Genomic DNA, 17295 nt, shown 5'->3' with positions numbered 1-17295 from the left:
TGTGGACTAGAGGCAATTTAGTCGAGCACATCTCAAGGTGTGGAGTTATTCCAACACATGTTTTGGAAAGGTATCCAAGTAATTGGAGTTGTGTACAGAGGTATGTTTTAAGGTTATCCCAAATGTTCGAAAAGGTACAAGTTCTATAATCTTCGCGGCAAGATATGTGTTTGTTTACACGAATACTAGATTCTTTGATGAAGATTATGAGGAGAACTACAAGCTTAACAAACATGACAATTCTCAAGATAATGAGAATATCTATTTTCCATCTTAACCAAGAAGTCATACCATTAGAGACTTATGCACTAAGAAAATCAGCATTTGTACCTAAGATTGTAAGAGTCGTGTTGTAGTGGGAGCGTTCTTTGCGAACATAATAAGTTCATGGGTCTAAAAGAGTCTTAAGACTCAGTCTTAGATCAACTTGAACATAATCCCTGTAACTACAAGGACGCAATGACTTATTCAGATAATCATTCTTGATAAGATGATAGATTCTGAATAACAATCTTAAATAGACAAGAATGTTTGCAAGACTTGCGATACTACCCATAGACTATTTCAGTCAGTGGGAGCTAGTGGACTTGCAAGTGTAAGCATGGATCTCAAAAGGCTAGAATAATGGGAAAGGGTTATACCCATAGGGGATTATATTCTCGCCTGCCATTTTTGCCTAAGTCGATCTGTATATTGTCTATTGTAGCCTACATAAATTATGATGTATGTACTATGATTGTCAAGACAGTTTTCTTTAAGTAGAAGTCTTGAGGAGATCATCTGCATGGAACATCTTAATGGTTATGTAATACAGGGTAAGAAAGTTGAAAGTGCACTATATTTGGTATTCTTGGTACTCTACGATGATGACATCTATAAAAGTTGATAAACAACTAAGAGGGTTATATAGCGTAGGAAACTGGTCGTCTACCCAGTTTAAGGATGATGGATTTAAGATAATCTAGTTACATTCTAAGCATCTGTGTCATTAGATTGCTAGAAAAAGAATGTTATGTTTCTTAAAGAATCCTACATCTACACAATACTTAGACACTTTAGCATTGAAAATTCCAAGAAAAGGTTTTTCTTTTTCTAGACGGAATTATTTTGTCTCTAGTCAAGTGTTTTTCGACATTGAATGAGATCAAGAAGAATGAGACAAGTTCCATAATTGGAAGTCTCATATATGCTATAATGTGTATTAAGTTAGATATTAGCTTTGCCGTTGGCATAGAAGCATGATATCATTTTAACCATGGCCAAGGACATTGGATTGGGTAAAGAATATACTATAGTACTTGAAGAAGACTAAACGGTATGCTCTAGTTTACCAGACATCCATGTTATGTCCTTTAGGTTACATCGACTTGATTTTATAATTGATTGATGATCGAGTTATCCTCTGACTATGTGTTAACGTTAGGAGTTGAAAACTGAGTCATGAAGGAGTGTGATTACATCACAGACTCTATCATGAAATTACAAGTGTGGTTTCATCAGAAACTACTAAGGTAGTTGTTAATATCAGTAACTTCCTAATAGCTTTGACCGTGAATCTGAGTATGCCTATGAGTATTATATTTTGTTATGATTACTCTAGCCAAGTGTCTAACTCGAGGGAAACACGATCTGATAAAGCTAAGCAATCACATAGAGATGTAGTATGAAATTAATTAAGGATTAAGTGCGCAGCAAGACGTTATGGTTTTCAAGATATCATAAGAGAACAACCAGGCATAACTTTTCACAAAAAGCCTATATGGCAACATGTTTTACACATGAGGTGAAAAGTACGGTAGTTCGATGTATCATGGCCCGAGACCTGCTTAGAGTATAAGTGGGAGAGTTTTGGTAGTGGCTATACTCGAAAGCATGATTTTGAGTATAAGTGGGAGATTGTTAGGATTGGTATACTGAAAAGCATATTTCGAGCATGTTGCACGGATAGAATTGCTTGTATACAATAAACTCTACAATCCACTTTTAACCCAAGGCGAGAAGAATTAATTTTATCGCATTGGTGTTTGCTTATGCATTTATAAGATGTTTCTCAAACATTTAAATGTATAAGAAGCAAATAAGTCTAATTCTTCTGCATAGTAGACTGGTCGTGAACGACATTCACAGAAGGTGACACAGTCGGTCCTTTGTAGAAGGGAAATAGAATTTCACAACCTAGATAGGCTTTGGCTACCTATCGTGAAAGGTTGCAGTGTCAGTCCCCATGTTTCGTTACCTTAGGAAATAAACGACACTGGTGTGGTATAGCACTGAAGGATCTAAAAGTTGAGATAAATCTTTCTTGCTATTTACTGAAAGATGAGGTCTCGGTGATTGTTATTTCTTAATCATTGTTGACATAACATTGAGCATACGATATTGATTATGCACTACTTTGATTTATCAAATGGTGCGGAGTTTTCGCAATCCAAGAATCCTGGTATCTTGGGTAGTGGTGATCAATGTCTAGAGGTGCTAGTATTGTTATTGCAATGAATCGTGTGCTGGGTGAGTCCAGTTTGATAATATCCTCAAGAGGTGTTCGAAAAAGGTTTTATTATTCAGAAACCCGGCCGGTTGGAATTTATTCCAGAATAATAAATAAAGATTTTGAACTAGACAACTCTTGGAAAAAGATATTAATTAATTAAAGTCAAATAGCAGACTTAAATTAATTAATGGATATTTATATCTTAAACACGGGAAATAATAAATTAAAGAGGTAAAGCCCGGATTATTCGTAATTTGGGATTGGACGGGCAGTCAATATTATTATACTATAGTGGATGATAATAATTTTATGTTTGGGTTTAAATTAAACTGGGGCTCAATTTAATTAGTAAAAGTCCAACAGGTTTGGCCCAAGTCCAACCTCCATGGATCCCTAATCTGGCCCATTATAACTCAATATAAAAGGAGATTATTATTGAATTAAGTGTTAATTTTCGTGCTCCCCTGTGGGAGTGGACGAAAAATCAGTTTTTGACAAAACTGATATTCTGTCTTCTTTCTAATCAAGCCCTTTTCGATTCTGACAAGCTTTGCCCACCCAAAGGTCATTATCTGAGTTCGGGATACAGATTAGAAGGTTCGTGGTTGAGTACGAAGAACATCACGTGGAGAAGGTGCAAGCAATCGACGATTCTTTGGAGAATCAGATCGGTAATTCTAAACCGTAGAAATTCATGTTTTAGGTTTTAATTCCTTTTACATGAATTATGTGCGTTCTTGGATGCAATTCTGTGTTTAACATGTAGTTAATTGATCCCATAATCGGTCAAATAGATCTTTAATTATGATTTGTTTGTGAATGCATAACTTCCCGCTGTGCAAGGGGCTCCAAACCCCAGCAGTTTCAAGAAATTGTTTGACTTCGTGAAGAAAAATAGAAAAATGAATTATTGGAATGTGGACTCCATTTATATATTGATTTTATAATAGAACGTGAGTGTTATGATTTAGTTGAGTGGTTGGATCCAATTATCTAGACTGGAAAAAAAAGCATTTGATACTTTTAACAACGGACACCCCGAAATAGCAAAATGACACATTTTTTTACGGACGACGGGCCAATTTGCAATTTTGTAGTCCTTTTGTCCACAATTTAAAGTCCCGCTCATTTTTTTCCATTACAGGCAGTGGACTCCATACTTCACAAAATACTTACACTTACATTCTATTGAGAAACTAATATTCTATAAATTGAGACCTATATTTTACTAATCTTTTTCCACCATTTTCTTACACATTTATTAGAACCCGTGACAAGTTAATCTGTGACTATAATTCATGAATAGAGGGAGTAAGTAAATAAATTATCGTCAATACTCCCTTCATCCCCTATTAATTGGCACCAGTTGACTTGGCATAGGTTTATATAAATGTAGTGGAAAGTGGGTGGAAAAAGTTAGTAAAATGTGGATCCTACTTTTATATATTCCCTCCATCCCGGCTAAGATGACACGTTTCTTAGTTGACACGGGATTTTAGGAGCCGTTGGTTAATGTGTTTAATCGGAGAGATAAAATGTAGGTGTAAGTATTAAAAGGAGAGAGAAAGAAAGTTGAATATTTTAATTGGAATGAGAAAAAATAAATGAGTGTATTAATTGGAGAAAGAATTTTAACAAAATTAGAAATGTGTCATCTTATTTGGGACAAACTAAAAAGGAAAGTGTGTCATCTTATGTGGGACGGAGGGGATATTAATTTTATAATAAAATGTGAGTGAAATGAGTTAGTGGAATGTTAGGTCAATTACCAAAAGTAATACTCCCTCCGTCCCACCAAAAGTGATCAACTTTCGATTTTGGGTTCTGTCACGACTACAACTCCCTAGTGATAGTGAGCGCAGCTATAACTTGACCAAATTAGTCTCAAATAAAAAAGGATCATCATAAGGGATAAGTCAAACTCAAAACATTAATTCTGAAGGCGAAGATGGTACATAGTCAGGATAAAATCAGAGTATAATAACTGGGTTCGTAATTCCTAGTACATAGTCCTATTGCAGCGGAAGAGTCAAAGACAAAATAGCATGTATGAAGACATACTACTTTGGGCTACCTAACTACTTATTAACAATCACTTCCCAACACCTTCGTCGCCTCAATCACGTTCAACCTGCACGTTAGAAAAGAAACATGCAGGGCTGAGTACTTGATATACTCAGTGAGCACAGTGCCAAAAATAAGTTCCATTTAATTGTCAGCCATAGTTGAGTGAACACGGAGTTTTTATTTAAAAAGGCCCGAGTCACTAAATTTCTTTACTTTCATAAAATTGATTGGGCAATCACATAAACATAATACCATATCTGAACTTATGTGAACCGGGAATGTGGCCACATTCCACGACGGTCATTGGACCGACCAACTCGAAAGCTAGCACACAGTCCCCATATGTGTACACTAGTCCGAGAATGGTTTGCGGCCCTATTGGGACCCGAATTCGATTTAACATATTTGGCATAGCCAAGCAGATAGGTAATCTTAAAACAAATAATGACATGACAACATATTTAAAATATATTTATGTTTTCATACAAGGTCGCGTTGCGAAAAGAAAGCCCACCTTATTCGCTTAATCCCTTAATTGGCAGTCCCTTGACTTGGTCTCACTTGACGTGCGATGACGCCCTTTTAGCAGAATAATGTATACTTAAATTAGACTTAAGAAACTATGTATTTAACGTGCATGCATTCCTAAGCGTGTGATCATTTTCGCACAGTAGGCCCAAAGCAAGCAGATTTTTTTCTTCCACCCTCTTTAAGCATTTTCGGCCCAGACTTCCATATACTTAAACATGAGCCCACTTCTTTTTTTTAAATTTCCTTTGGCCCAAATTGATAAAAGAACAGGGAGCCCAAACTATACTCACCTTGACTTCCCCAAAATTAGATCCCCAAAAGAGAAATCCCACATCCCTAATTCTCGCCGCCTTCCACCTCCGCCGGACTACCGCCGGACGTCGCTCCCGTTCACACCATTGCCGTCGCCGGTTCGGACAGCAGCCGTCCCAGCCGTGTGCTTCCGTCGCTGTTGTGGGATCGCTAGACCCGCCGTCGCTGCTGTGGAATCGCCGGGTCAGCCTTCGCCGCTGCTGTTGCGTCGAGCGGCTCGTCAGTGCCGGCCGTTCGACGGGTCAGGTTGCTGTCCGGCAGAGGCTTGATTCACTCCGGAACAGCTCCGACACCCATCCGAACAGCCCCGAAACATTCCGAAAGATAAGTTCTCTTTACGAAATTATGTTCTTTCGAACTCTCGAGTAACTACAGCGGGTGCTCAATTGGTGATGTTCGATTGGTGTTAAAAGGGTTGTTTGCTCGGTGCTATTTGATGGTTTAGTTATGTGTGGGAGGAAGATAGGTGGTGCTATGTTGTGAGAAAAAGCATATGTTCATGATTTGAAAAAAATAGTAGAATTTATACTCCTTGGATTTGTTCACAGTGGTAAGGTTTCATGTGGTTTTTTGTCACTGATGGCTCAAATTTGTTATCCTACAGTAGATGTCCTTCTTCTCAGTCCCTTGCAGCACCTTTAACCGATTTTGGTGGTGATTCGCAGGTGCACAAGGTGGAGCAGAGGTTGTTGGAGCTGGGGTGCAGGGTTGCTGCAGCCATGCTACAGTTTTCTCCCTTTTTCTGGCTCGTGGCAGCCTTTGATTATGGCTGGGGAGTGTAGGAGGAGTGCTGCCATCTTGCCTTGCTTATTTTGGCAAGTATTTTTGGTTTTCAACAAAAGGTAGTATTGTCCTCTTGCTTTCACTTAATTTATTTGCTACTTTTGGTACTTCAAATGGCTTATTTACTTTGTTACATTTTGTATCTTGTAGAGATGTACAAGAAGTAGTTGGCTGGAAAACGGACCTCCCGCGGGCCCTCGGCCCGACGGCCGATCGGACGTAAGGTCGCGGTGTGGCGTGGTTTGGCTCGGGGAAAGAATAGATTCAAGACGTTTTCCTCCTTGACATTCTTATGTATTATTTTCTTTCATTCTTGTTATTATATATATATTTTTTTGTAATCTAGAACATAGCTTGAAATTTAATACGTTCGTATTTTATTTACTTAAGGAATAAATGGACACATTTTCATTCTTCAATCGTACTTCACTCTCTTCTGTATTTCTAGATTGATATTAGCCATTAATCAAGCAACCGAACATAATGGTTGTGTATTCCTCATACTTAAAGTAATTAGGAAACAACATTCGCTCTGTAGTTCGATAATCATTCTCAAAGTTACGATAATTTAAATTGTGGCTATTACAAGTTGTCCCACCAAAAGTGATCAATTTCCCTTTTTAAAAAAGACAAAACTTTAACTCTTTCTTACTTTATTCCATATCTCTTACTTTATTCTCTCTTTCTTACTTTATTATCTTTTTATCTCTCTTACTTTTTCCTCACTCATACTTTATTATTTTCCCTTTAACTTAATATATATCACTTTCTTAAATCTCGTGTCCAAAAGAAATCCATCACTTGTGGTGGGACGGAAGGAGTAAAAAGTAAGAGTGTCAATTAATGGGAACATATGGAGTATATTATTGATTTGCGACGTATTCCTAGTTAGTTTGCTATGAACTTTTGTACAACATTTCCAAGACAATATCTTGAGAGTCGGGAGGTTGTTAAGCTGGGCGTGATTTTGGCAAGGGGAAGGGTGATGGTCGAAGGCCAACCTCAAGACCAAGTGTTGATTCAGTGCGAGAAAAGCAGCATAGAGGGAGCGACATGGGAGCCATTTGAGGAAATAACGAGCATATTTCCAGTGCTCCTCGTGGACAAGGAGCATGTCAACCCCGAGGAAGTTAATACGAATTCCACACCCTAAGCTGAGTAAGGAGATGACTAACCAGACCAAGAGAGTGAGGGAGAAAATGGTGGAGACCAAGAAGAGGAGCTAGACACTGTGACGACAATGTCCTCGGTGCACGAAGAAACGATAGCTATGTCGTCAAACCCGAAGGCTTAAGCATTTGGAGGATTACGTCTGATGGACAAGGACCGTTTATTTTGATTAGGTTATAGTTTTCTCTACTTTTAATTAGAGTTGAGTCGGGCCTAAAACCCCATTCGGATTTTCTTTACGGTTCTTTTCCGGGTCGATTAGGAGGTTGAACTGTTAGGATAGGTTATAAATATGTCACTTTGTCACACTATTTTCTAACAAATCTAATACTCCGTGTATCCGCGATTAGTTGTCACGGTTGACCATTTTAGTCCGTCCGCCATTAGGAATTCCGGTTCACTTTTACCATAATTGGTAGGTTACCCACTTTCCACTAACTCATTCCTCTCATATTTTATTATAAAACTAATATATAAAAATGAGTTCCACAATCCACTATTTTTTTTCCACCCATTCTTCTTTGTAGAATTCAAATAAAACTCCTAATGACAAACAGATGGAGTATTCATTATTAAATTTCTCATCCAAGTCTCTTTATTCTCTTGACAGTTTAGGGTTTTTGACATTAAACCCTTAATCCCTTATTCCATCTTTGTGAACCAAGTGGTAAGGAAAAAAGATGAGTTAGTCCAAAAAATACATAATAATTTGCTTAAAAACTATAGATGAACGGTAGAGTAGTTGATTCACGTCCATAAATAAGATCAAATTAATATTTGCACGTATAGGCTTAATGCTTCTAGAAATTAAAGAGCCACGATATATTAGTCATGAATAAAAAACATGGTGAGAAACTGAAAATTGAAGTAAATGCAAAAATATTACTCTAACTACCAAAGACTTTACCTACCGGATGCATGGATGTCAACTTTGCTACATTACCAAATCATACTAATTTAAATTTCCCATTTAAACTAATATTACAAACAGTACAATGTAACCATTAAACTATTTCAATTGTATATTCTATTCGACAATGAGCCAACATAAACTCGGAAATTAAATTCTAATAATCAGATTAATTAGCAATTACAAACCCAACCACATTTTAAATCATTTTAATCAGATGTGTCAAAACGGATAGAGGAGTATAATGTAATTCTCGATCCTCTCGAAATAATTAACAAGTTTCTATTCGCCCCAAATTTTTTAAAATAAATTAAAATCCGTGATATTAATGACGTTAATTTGTGTATCTATAATAACGTTAATTTGAATGTCTATAACACTTTAGGGATGCTATTTTTTTTTTGCGTCCTAAATAATGGTCATTTAAAAAAAATTCTAACGCTAGTAATTGCGTCTCAATTTTTATGTCTTTAAAAAATAAGTTTTTTTTTGAGTAATTCGCAACATGTTGGATTAATAAGTCAGCAGTACCCTCCTGGCTTCTATTACTCTTGTGAAAACTAACTGCAATTTGTGATTTCCAAGAGAGTTATGTTGGAATCGTGTTTGGTCAATGGACTTTGACCAATAATAAATGTGACGAGATATTTAATTTTGTAAAATTAAATACAATAGCGACGATCTACTCTCGGAGTAGATGACCGTGGTATATTCATTTTCTCCAAACCGATTTCCGGTGAGTGAGAAATTATAAATTAAAGTTTGTCACAATTGTGAGTTATAAAGGAGCTATGAGATAAAACCAAGGAATTAATTAAAAGAGTTAATCATCCCACATTGGTGGAGAGAACCTTATTAAACATGTATTTAATAAGATGAATTATTACGTGTAATAATTATAGTGGACTAAGATGTGCAATAGAGCCCACGCGTGCACGCTGCCTCGTCATGAGCCGCGAGCCGTGCTCAATGCACCGTGTCCCGTGACCCATGCTCAGTGCCCCATCTGCCGGGTGCCATGTGTCAAACGGTCAACGATAGGTGACAAAAGGTCCCAGTGGACCTCGACGGATTGTGTGCCAAAAGGTCCACAATGAATCCCGTCGTGTAGCTTGTCCAGATGCATCATGTCTCTCTAGCTCCCGTAACAGATTGTAACCCTCGGCGGTTACAGTCAAGCTATCATGGCACACATAATGGTTGTTGACTCCATCAATGCCCAATGGGTGGACTTGGCCTATAAATAGGCAGTCACTCCATGCATTGCATACGACATACAACCACAAGCAAACTTAGCATATCATTTGCATAGCTCTCTCTATCTCTTTGCATAGTCTTCCGTCAAAACTCTGCCCCCGCCATCATCTAGTTCGTCGGAGCTTGTTCTATTTGCGGTGCTACAATGAACAAGACGAAGTTTTTTTATCTTTAGGGACGACACGCCAATCCGAGAGCACTACCAGGGCGTATCTCGTCTTGCGGAAAGAGGACTCCTCGACTCGGCTTACATCTTTACTGTTTATTGTTTCGAATTCTTCTTTGTAATTTCAATTCAGTTTATTTCCGTTTAATTTCTCCATTCTTCATTGGGTTGTATTACGCCCGGTTAGTGTATCTTTGTATCACAGTCAATCTAAAACCATCAATCGCAAGACGAGATATACTTGCCATTGAAGAAGGAGTTTGGACTTTAAACTGAATCTAAAACTTTCGAAACTAATACCTTAGCTTGGAGATGAATCCCATCTCTGAGTTCCCCGTCGCCGCTATCCTCTACTCCAACACCGACGTGCCCATTGTTCCCCGCTGGGTCCCCGCCATGACCACGACTCCCGTTCAGTCCACATCATTACCTTATCCAAGCGCCATGGACGCTTACTAACCCGTTTGGATCGCTGGTGCATCCACCTTGGGTAGCACCTACGGTTCCACATTAAGTGGTTCCATGAGATCCTTAAAAGGATCGAGTGTTGGATCATTCGGGGTCAACACGGTGTTTGGGCCCTCGGGGCCAACCCTCAAAATGACGGTTCCACTGTTAGTGGTTCCGCGAGATCTTTCAATGGATCGTGTGCTGAGTCCATAAGGATCAACACGGGTGTTGAGGTCTCCGGGGCCAACACACTAAATGACGGTTCCACTGTTAGTGGTTCCGTGAGATCCTCCAATGGATCAAGTGTTGAGGCCTTCGGGATCAACACGTGTGTTAAGGCTTTAGGGGCCAACACGAGTACTAGTGGTTCCACATTTAGTGGCTCCATAGAATCCTCTAATGGATTGAGTGTTGGGATTGTCGGGTCCAGCACGAGAGTTGATGCCTTTGTAATCAACACGACTTACTCCAATGTGGGGGGAGAGACCTCGTGAATGGTCAATGATAGGGATGTCCTATGGGACGTCTCCCGTCATCCCCATGGATAGGGTCGTTGGGCATGTCCCATTGGTATCAAGGGACGTCTCCCGTTCGCCGGGAGACATGGAAGACATTTTGCTCCCATACGTGCCTTAGAAAATGTTGGAAGACATTTGACACGCGTTGGTCCCAAGGGACGTGTCCCGTTTGTCGGGAGACATGAGGGACATTTGACTCCCGTCCGTGGCATGGGAAATGTCGGGAGACGTATGACACACATCCGTGCCGTGGGGAATGTCGTGAGCAATTTTTGCACCCAGCGGTCTCCCGTTCGTCGGGAGACATGGCTCCCATCCGTTCCTTAGGAAATTTCAGTAGACGTTTTGCACCCTCACATCCCATGTGATATGTCGGGAGAAATTTTGTACCCGTCCGTCTCTTAGGAGATTTCGGGAGAAAATTTTGCACCCGTCGGTTTCCCGTTCGTCGGGAGACATGGGGAGACATTTGGCTCCAGTTCGTACCTTAGCAAATGTCGGGAGACATTTCGCACACGTCGGTCACTTAGAAAATATAGGGAGACGTTTGACACCCGTCCATATCTTGAAAAAATGTCCGGAGACATTTGGGACCCGCCTATTCCATGGGAGATGTCGGGAGACATTTGGCACCCGTCCAGATGTCAGGAGAAAGATGAAGCCATCAACCAAGAAGCTTGGTGGAGCCAACTTTATCAAACATGGCAAAGGCAACATAGCCTCCGTGGTAACTGAAAAAGTCAACCACGTCGATAACAAATGTGGTTGGTATATCGACACGGGCGTCACTGCCCACGTGTGTGCTGATAGAAGTAAGTTCTACTCTTACAAGACTATTGAGGGGAGGAAGCTCAACATGGAGAACCAAGCATCGTCCAAATGTGTCGACTTTGGAGATGTGGTCCTCAAGATGACGTCCGACGTGACAATCACTCTAAGAACGTGCTACATGTCCAGGACATACGCAAGAACATAATTTCTGGATCAATACTTGTAAATATGGGTTTAAACTATTATTTAAGTCCGATAAGTTCTTTGTGTATAAGTTTGAAAACCCATCGGAAAATGTTATGTAACCGATGGTTCTCTTTAAACTAAGTGTATCGGATATTCGCCGCGTTGAAAAGCCATTGGCTAATAATGGAAATGTAACTACTTTCTCCTCTTTGACTGAGTGTTCAAATTGGTGTTTTTATATATTAGGACATGTAAATCCTAATGCTATAAAAAGTTTAGTAAACTTGGATTTACTAAAGACAAAAGAAGTCAATACCCAAAACAAATGTGAGATTTGTCTTGATGCGAAAATGACTAGATTATTGTTTCATTCCATTGAATGAAACAAGAAACCCCTTGAAAATTCACATTGTTGTATGTGATTTAAAATTCGTGCAAACTAGAAGTGGTATAAAGTACTTTATCACGTTCATAGATGATTGCACAAGATGTTGCTATCTTTATCTTTTAAGAAGTAAAGATGAAGCAATTGAAGTGTTTAAAAATTATAAGAACAAAGTCGAGAATCAACTTGGATTGTAAATCAAAATTATTCGAAATGATAGAGGAGATGAATACGTAGCCCTGTTTGACGAATTATGCAACGCATGTGGTACAACTCATCAAACGACTGCTTCATATTCACCACAATCTAATCGTGTTGCAGAACGCAAGAATCGTAATCTTAAATAGATGACGAATGCGTTACTGATAAGTTCACGGATGCCCCAGAACATGTGGGGGAAGCTGTTTTGACAGCCAACTACATCCTAAACAAAATCCCACTCAAAAGTAAGGATGTCACTCCTTATGAGTTTTGGAAGGGAAGGAATTCATCATACAAATACCTCAAAGTGTGGGGGTGTTTGGCAAAGGTGATGGTTCCTCCACCGAAAGAAGTTACAATCGGTTCTAAAACGGTTGATTGCATCTTTATTGTGTATGTACTTAATAATAGTGCATATCAATTTGTTGTCTACAAGTCTGAAATACCGACTGTGACCGTAGGAACAACAATCCAGTCAAGAAATGTCATATTTTTTTAAAATACATTTCCTCACAAAGACAGGGAAAATGTTGCATCCAATTCTGAGACGAGAATTGAGGATGAAACCACTAGTTCTAAATCAGCGGATGAAGCGCCGGAATCTCTCAAGCGAACAAGGCCTGATCCAACGATACAGTACTAAGACATGGTAGTATGGTCAGAGGAGATTAACCTTTAGGGGCCGTTTGGTTGATCTACCTAAGGGTGCTTAACCTTTAGGGGCCGTTTGGTAGCTATGTTTCGCCCAGATAAGTGATTAATCTGGGTTTATTTGTGTGTTTGATAGTTAATGATTTCTAAAGGATCTCGAGGAGATTGAGTTCTTAAAGAAGACCGAGTATGGCAAGATACTCGACGAGGAATCACCTATGTAAGTGTGAAGTGGGGCCGCTTCAAATAATACATTTATGAATCCAAAGTGGTGTCCAAGGCCGCAATGGACACAAAACGTGAGAACAGATGAGTTGAGGTGTTTAAGTGTTAACATCATTGTCTCGGTGCACGCCGTGGAGGAATAGTTCAAAGGATCGCGCTACTAGTCCGCATGTGTATCCGATGGTGTTTACTATGGATGGTTCAAAGCCAAAAACTACCTATCCTTGTGCTTACATACCTCTTGAGGGTTGAGCTTGTGACTGCATACATATGCATTTGGCAATTTTCACTAATGTGGGGGATTGTTGGAATTGTGTTTGGTCAATGGACTTTGACCAATAATAAATGTGACGAGAAATTTAATTTTTTAAAATTAAATGCAATAGCGACGATCTACTTTCGGAGTAGATGGCCGTGGTATATTCATTTTCTCCAAACCGATTCTCGGTCAGTGAGTAATTATGAAATAAAGTTTGTCACAATTGTGAGGTATAAAGAAGCTATGAGATAAAACCTAGGGATTAATTAAAAGAGTTAATTATCTCACATTGGTGGAGAGAACCTTATTAAACATGTATTTAATAAGATGAATTATTACGTAATAATTATAGTGGACTAAGATGGGCAATAGATCCCAAGCGTGCACGCTGCCTCGTCACGAGTTGCGAGCCGTGCTCAGTGCACCGTATCCCGTGACCCATGCCCGGTGCCCCATCTACCGGGTGCCATGTGTCAAACGACGATAGACCCCGACGCATAGCGGGGGCCAAAAGATCCACGACGGATCTTGACGTATAGTGGATCCCAAACGGTCCACGATGGACCCCGACGCATAGCAGGTGACAAAAGGTCCCGGTGGACCCCGACGGATCGTGTGCCAAATGGTCCACGATGAATCCCGTCGTGTAGCGTGTACAGATGCATCATGTCTCTCTAGCTCCCGTAACGGCTTGTAACCCCCGGCGGTTACAGTCAAGCCATCATGTCACACGTAATGGCTGTTGACTCCATCAATGCCCAATCAGTGGACTTGGTCTATAAATAGGCATTCACTCCATGCATTGCATACGACACACAACCACAAGCAAACTTAGCATATCATTTGCATAGCTCTCTCCCTCTCTTTGCATAGTCTTTCGTCGAAACTCTGCCCTAATCATCTTCTAGTTCGCCGGAGCTTGTTCTGTTTGCGGTGCTGCAACGAACAAGTCGATGCCGTTTTATCTTTGGGGACGACACTCCAATCTGAGAGCACTACCGAGGCGTATCTCGTCTTGCGGAAAGAGGACTCCTCGACTCAGCTTACATCTTTACGGTTTATTGTTTCGAATACTTCTTTGTAATTTCAATTCAGTTTATTTTCGTTGAGTTGTATTTCGTCCGGTTAGTATATCTGTGTATCACAGTCAATTTAAAACCAACAATTCATACCACGATGAATTAAAAATAAAATTAAACGTTATTAAAATTAATAATGAGTGTTGTTCATTATAATTTGCTTAATTGTCCTTAATTGATATTTTCTTTTTAATAATCCCCAACTTTTGAAAAAAAAGTTCGATTTGTGCACTCTTATTATATTATTGGATAGGTGGCTTATATGTCGGGTTTTTACGTAGAAAAACGTCTTCTCCACCTAAAACCTTGGCAAGGTGATTCATTAATATAATAGTATGAGTATGAATATGAATATTAATGCGGACGGTTAAAATTGTAACAAAAAATGACCTGCAACTTCACAATCCGACCCATCATTAATATCTTTTAATAATTTGTTATCTTAATCAAAATTTCTACCTAGTAACTTTTTACAGACAAACCCTAGGTCGTACAACAAACACTACAACAAAAAAATCTGTTAAAGAACACATTTTGAAATTAAGGACGCTAATTTGTGTTTCTAAATATACCACTAACACTTTCAAATGCGTCCTTGTTGTTAGTGTCTCAACTAAAATTAGAGAACACAAATAAAAGCATCCTAAAATAGCAAAAAGATCAAGTTAATTTGTCCTTAATTTAAGAACGCTTTCTTTTGCATTCTAAACTGTAGTTATTTTTTAAAATTTTCAACAGAAGTAAATGCGTCTCGATTTTTGTGTCCTTAAAAAGTACTCCATCCGTCCCATTAGAAATGAAACATTAGCTTTTCGGCACAAGATTTTATGTAGTGTTGTTTTGTGAGTTAATGAGAAGAGAATAAAGTAAGTGATAAAAAGTAGAGATGATGTTGTTGTCATTCTAAGAAACGTTTCATTTTAATGGGATAATCTGAAAAGGAAAATATTTCATTTTTAATGGGACATAGAGAGTAGTATGTTTTTTTTAGTGAAAATAACTTGGCTCATGAATATATATATAATTCAGCACTACATATCAAGTCTATAAAAGTTTACATAATACACAATCAAACAATCATTTTAAAATATAAGAGCTAGTCCAACATGACTTTGAACTTATGTACATCACACCTCATTTATTTTATATGTTTTGTACATTACAAATAAAATTACTGAAACATTAATTAACCTTTTATATAATTTGGTAGACATCATCACACAAACTAAAATTCGAAAATTTGATCTTCACGCAGCGGTAATTTCTTGAATGAAGGGCGATACACTAGAACGGGGTCCCGGAGGTGGCCTAGGTGGTGGAGGTGACGGTAGTGGTGGTCGGAAAACATTATTCGCTATAGCCGATTCTATGGAGCCGTCGCCATCTAGCCCTTTAAATGAGCCCTTTCTCATAATGCCAACAAACCCTAAAATATGACTAGAAGTTTTTCCATTGATAGTCATATCATCAGCTGAGAAATTTTTAAAAGTTTAACTTCATTAGTACTATTAATTCACCATGCTTTAAATAGAAACATAATTAAAAGCACTACGGTTCACTTTAACATAAAATTTATAGATAAATAAACTAAACATGATAACTAACACATATTTTAGGTCATTTTTATTTGTAAAATTCCAAGATAGATGAGTTACCTATTCTATCACACTGCTCGATGATCAGATTTAATATATTACCCGGAATATTTCTGGCATGAATTCCATAAATTGAGATGAAGATTGTTACAACTGCAATTACTCTCAAGGAAGGCAACATCGTACTAGGTCGTTGAATTAATTCCTTACGAGGTATAGCTATATATTGGAAGTAATTAGATTTTATACTAATATGATTAATGTGTTAGGTTGGTTTGGTATTTTTATAATAACAATAATAGATGGACGACATCGACAGTTGATACAATAATGGGAGGGTTATATATAGGTAATTTATGTTTAATTATCCCTCTCATAAAATTATGTTTAATTATTGTGTTGTTTTTGGCATGGCATTCAATCATTAGGAGTGAGATTCAGTCTCGGCGCCTCGGTACCTGAAGGCGCTTGTTAGAATGGACCAGTTGCAATATTCTAACTTCCGCTTCCGACGTAGAGACGTGGATTGATTTTGTTATTATATTAGTTTTTGGTACTCCAGTTTTAGTTTTTCCACTTGTTCATCTTAGTTTTGGTTTAGTTTAGATAGCATGGATGTACCCGACCTGTGGGGCGTCCAGTTTACTTGTTCTTGTTATAGTTTTGGATCCAAGTCACTTTTGGATTTTACTCATATTTTGGAAGGATATATTCTGATTTTATTCGCAAGTAGGGGGTCTGCGTATACCCCAGTCCTACATTGGATGTATTTGATTAAAATAAAACCAGCAGTGGGATTCTAGTGGGTTCATTGCCTATATATTAAGAGCATCCACAGCGGGGGACTAGCCCGCGCCCTAGCCACCGACAAGCGGCGAGGACGCAGGCTAGTTCACCATTGCGTGCGGCTAACGGGAAGGAAGAAAAAAAATGCCCTAGAGCTAGGGCGTGGACGAATTCGGCTATCCGGTAACTAGCCGCTCGCTCGTACGAGCGATCGGTTAGCTGATTTAATTATTATTTTTATTTATTATTTCAACTCTACGTATACGGCTCGTTACACTTTTTTTGGATGTTTTATTTCGTATTTATCATTTTTATATATGTTGGGCTAGGGCATTGGCTGGGTTTTTGCTAGGCTGTTGCTTGGCTAGGACATTGGCTAGACTGTTGCTAGTGTATAATGATATGGTATGAGGAGTTTTAAGTTGGGCTATTGCTAGACTATTGCTAATCCACACCGTTGTGGATGGTTTAAGGCTGGGATATTGTTTGCAAATAGTTATCA

General features: G+C 38.7%; 1 protein-coding gene and 1 long non-coding RNA gene across 3 annotated transcripts; one reads left to right on the top strand and one right to left on the bottom strand.

Moving 5' to 3' along the window:
• The first annotated feature begins 5413 nt into the window (after positions 1 to 5413).
• LOC121806252 lies at positions 5414 to 6603 on the top strand. The gene is made up of 2 exons (XR_006051654.1): positions 5414 to 6243; positions 6335 to 6603. It is a non-coding gene; the product is annotated as an uncharacterized LOC121806252 (long non-coding RNA).
• An 8826-nt stretch (positions 6604 to 15429) lies between these two features.
• LOC121807774 lies at positions 15430 to 16219 on the bottom strand. 2 transcript variants are annotated; one of them, XR_006052031.1, is made up of 2 exons: positions 16110 to 16219; positions 15430 to 15883 (listed from the first exon to the last, which is right to left on the bottom strand). XR_006052031.1 is itself a non-coding variant. In XM_042208086.1 (2 exons), exons 1-2 carry the CDS (start codon positions 16186 to 16188, stop codon positions 15660 to 15662), a joined length of 345 nt encoding a protein of 114 aa, XP_042064020.1. In that variant the 5' UTR covers positions 16189 to 16205; the 3' UTR covers positions 15430 to 15659. The 2 variants fall into 2 exon arrangements, 1 of the variants encoding a protein (XP_042064020.1); XM_042208086.1 differs by having other exon boundaries at positions 16068 to 16205.
• Between the last annotated feature and the right edge of the window lie 1076 nt (positions 16220 to 17295).

Source organism: Salvia splendens, chromosome 6 (genome assembly GCF_004379255.2).
Source record: "Salvia splendens isolate huo1 chromosome 6, SspV2, whole genome shotgun sequence".
In the NCBI taxonomy this organism is placed as follows: domain Eukaryota; kingdom Viridiplantae; phylum Streptophyta; class Magnoliopsida; order Lamiales; family Lamiaceae; genus Salvia; species Salvia splendens.
Note: the sequence above shows the minus strand (reverse complement) of the source record. Positions and strands in the feature narration are given on the sequence as shown.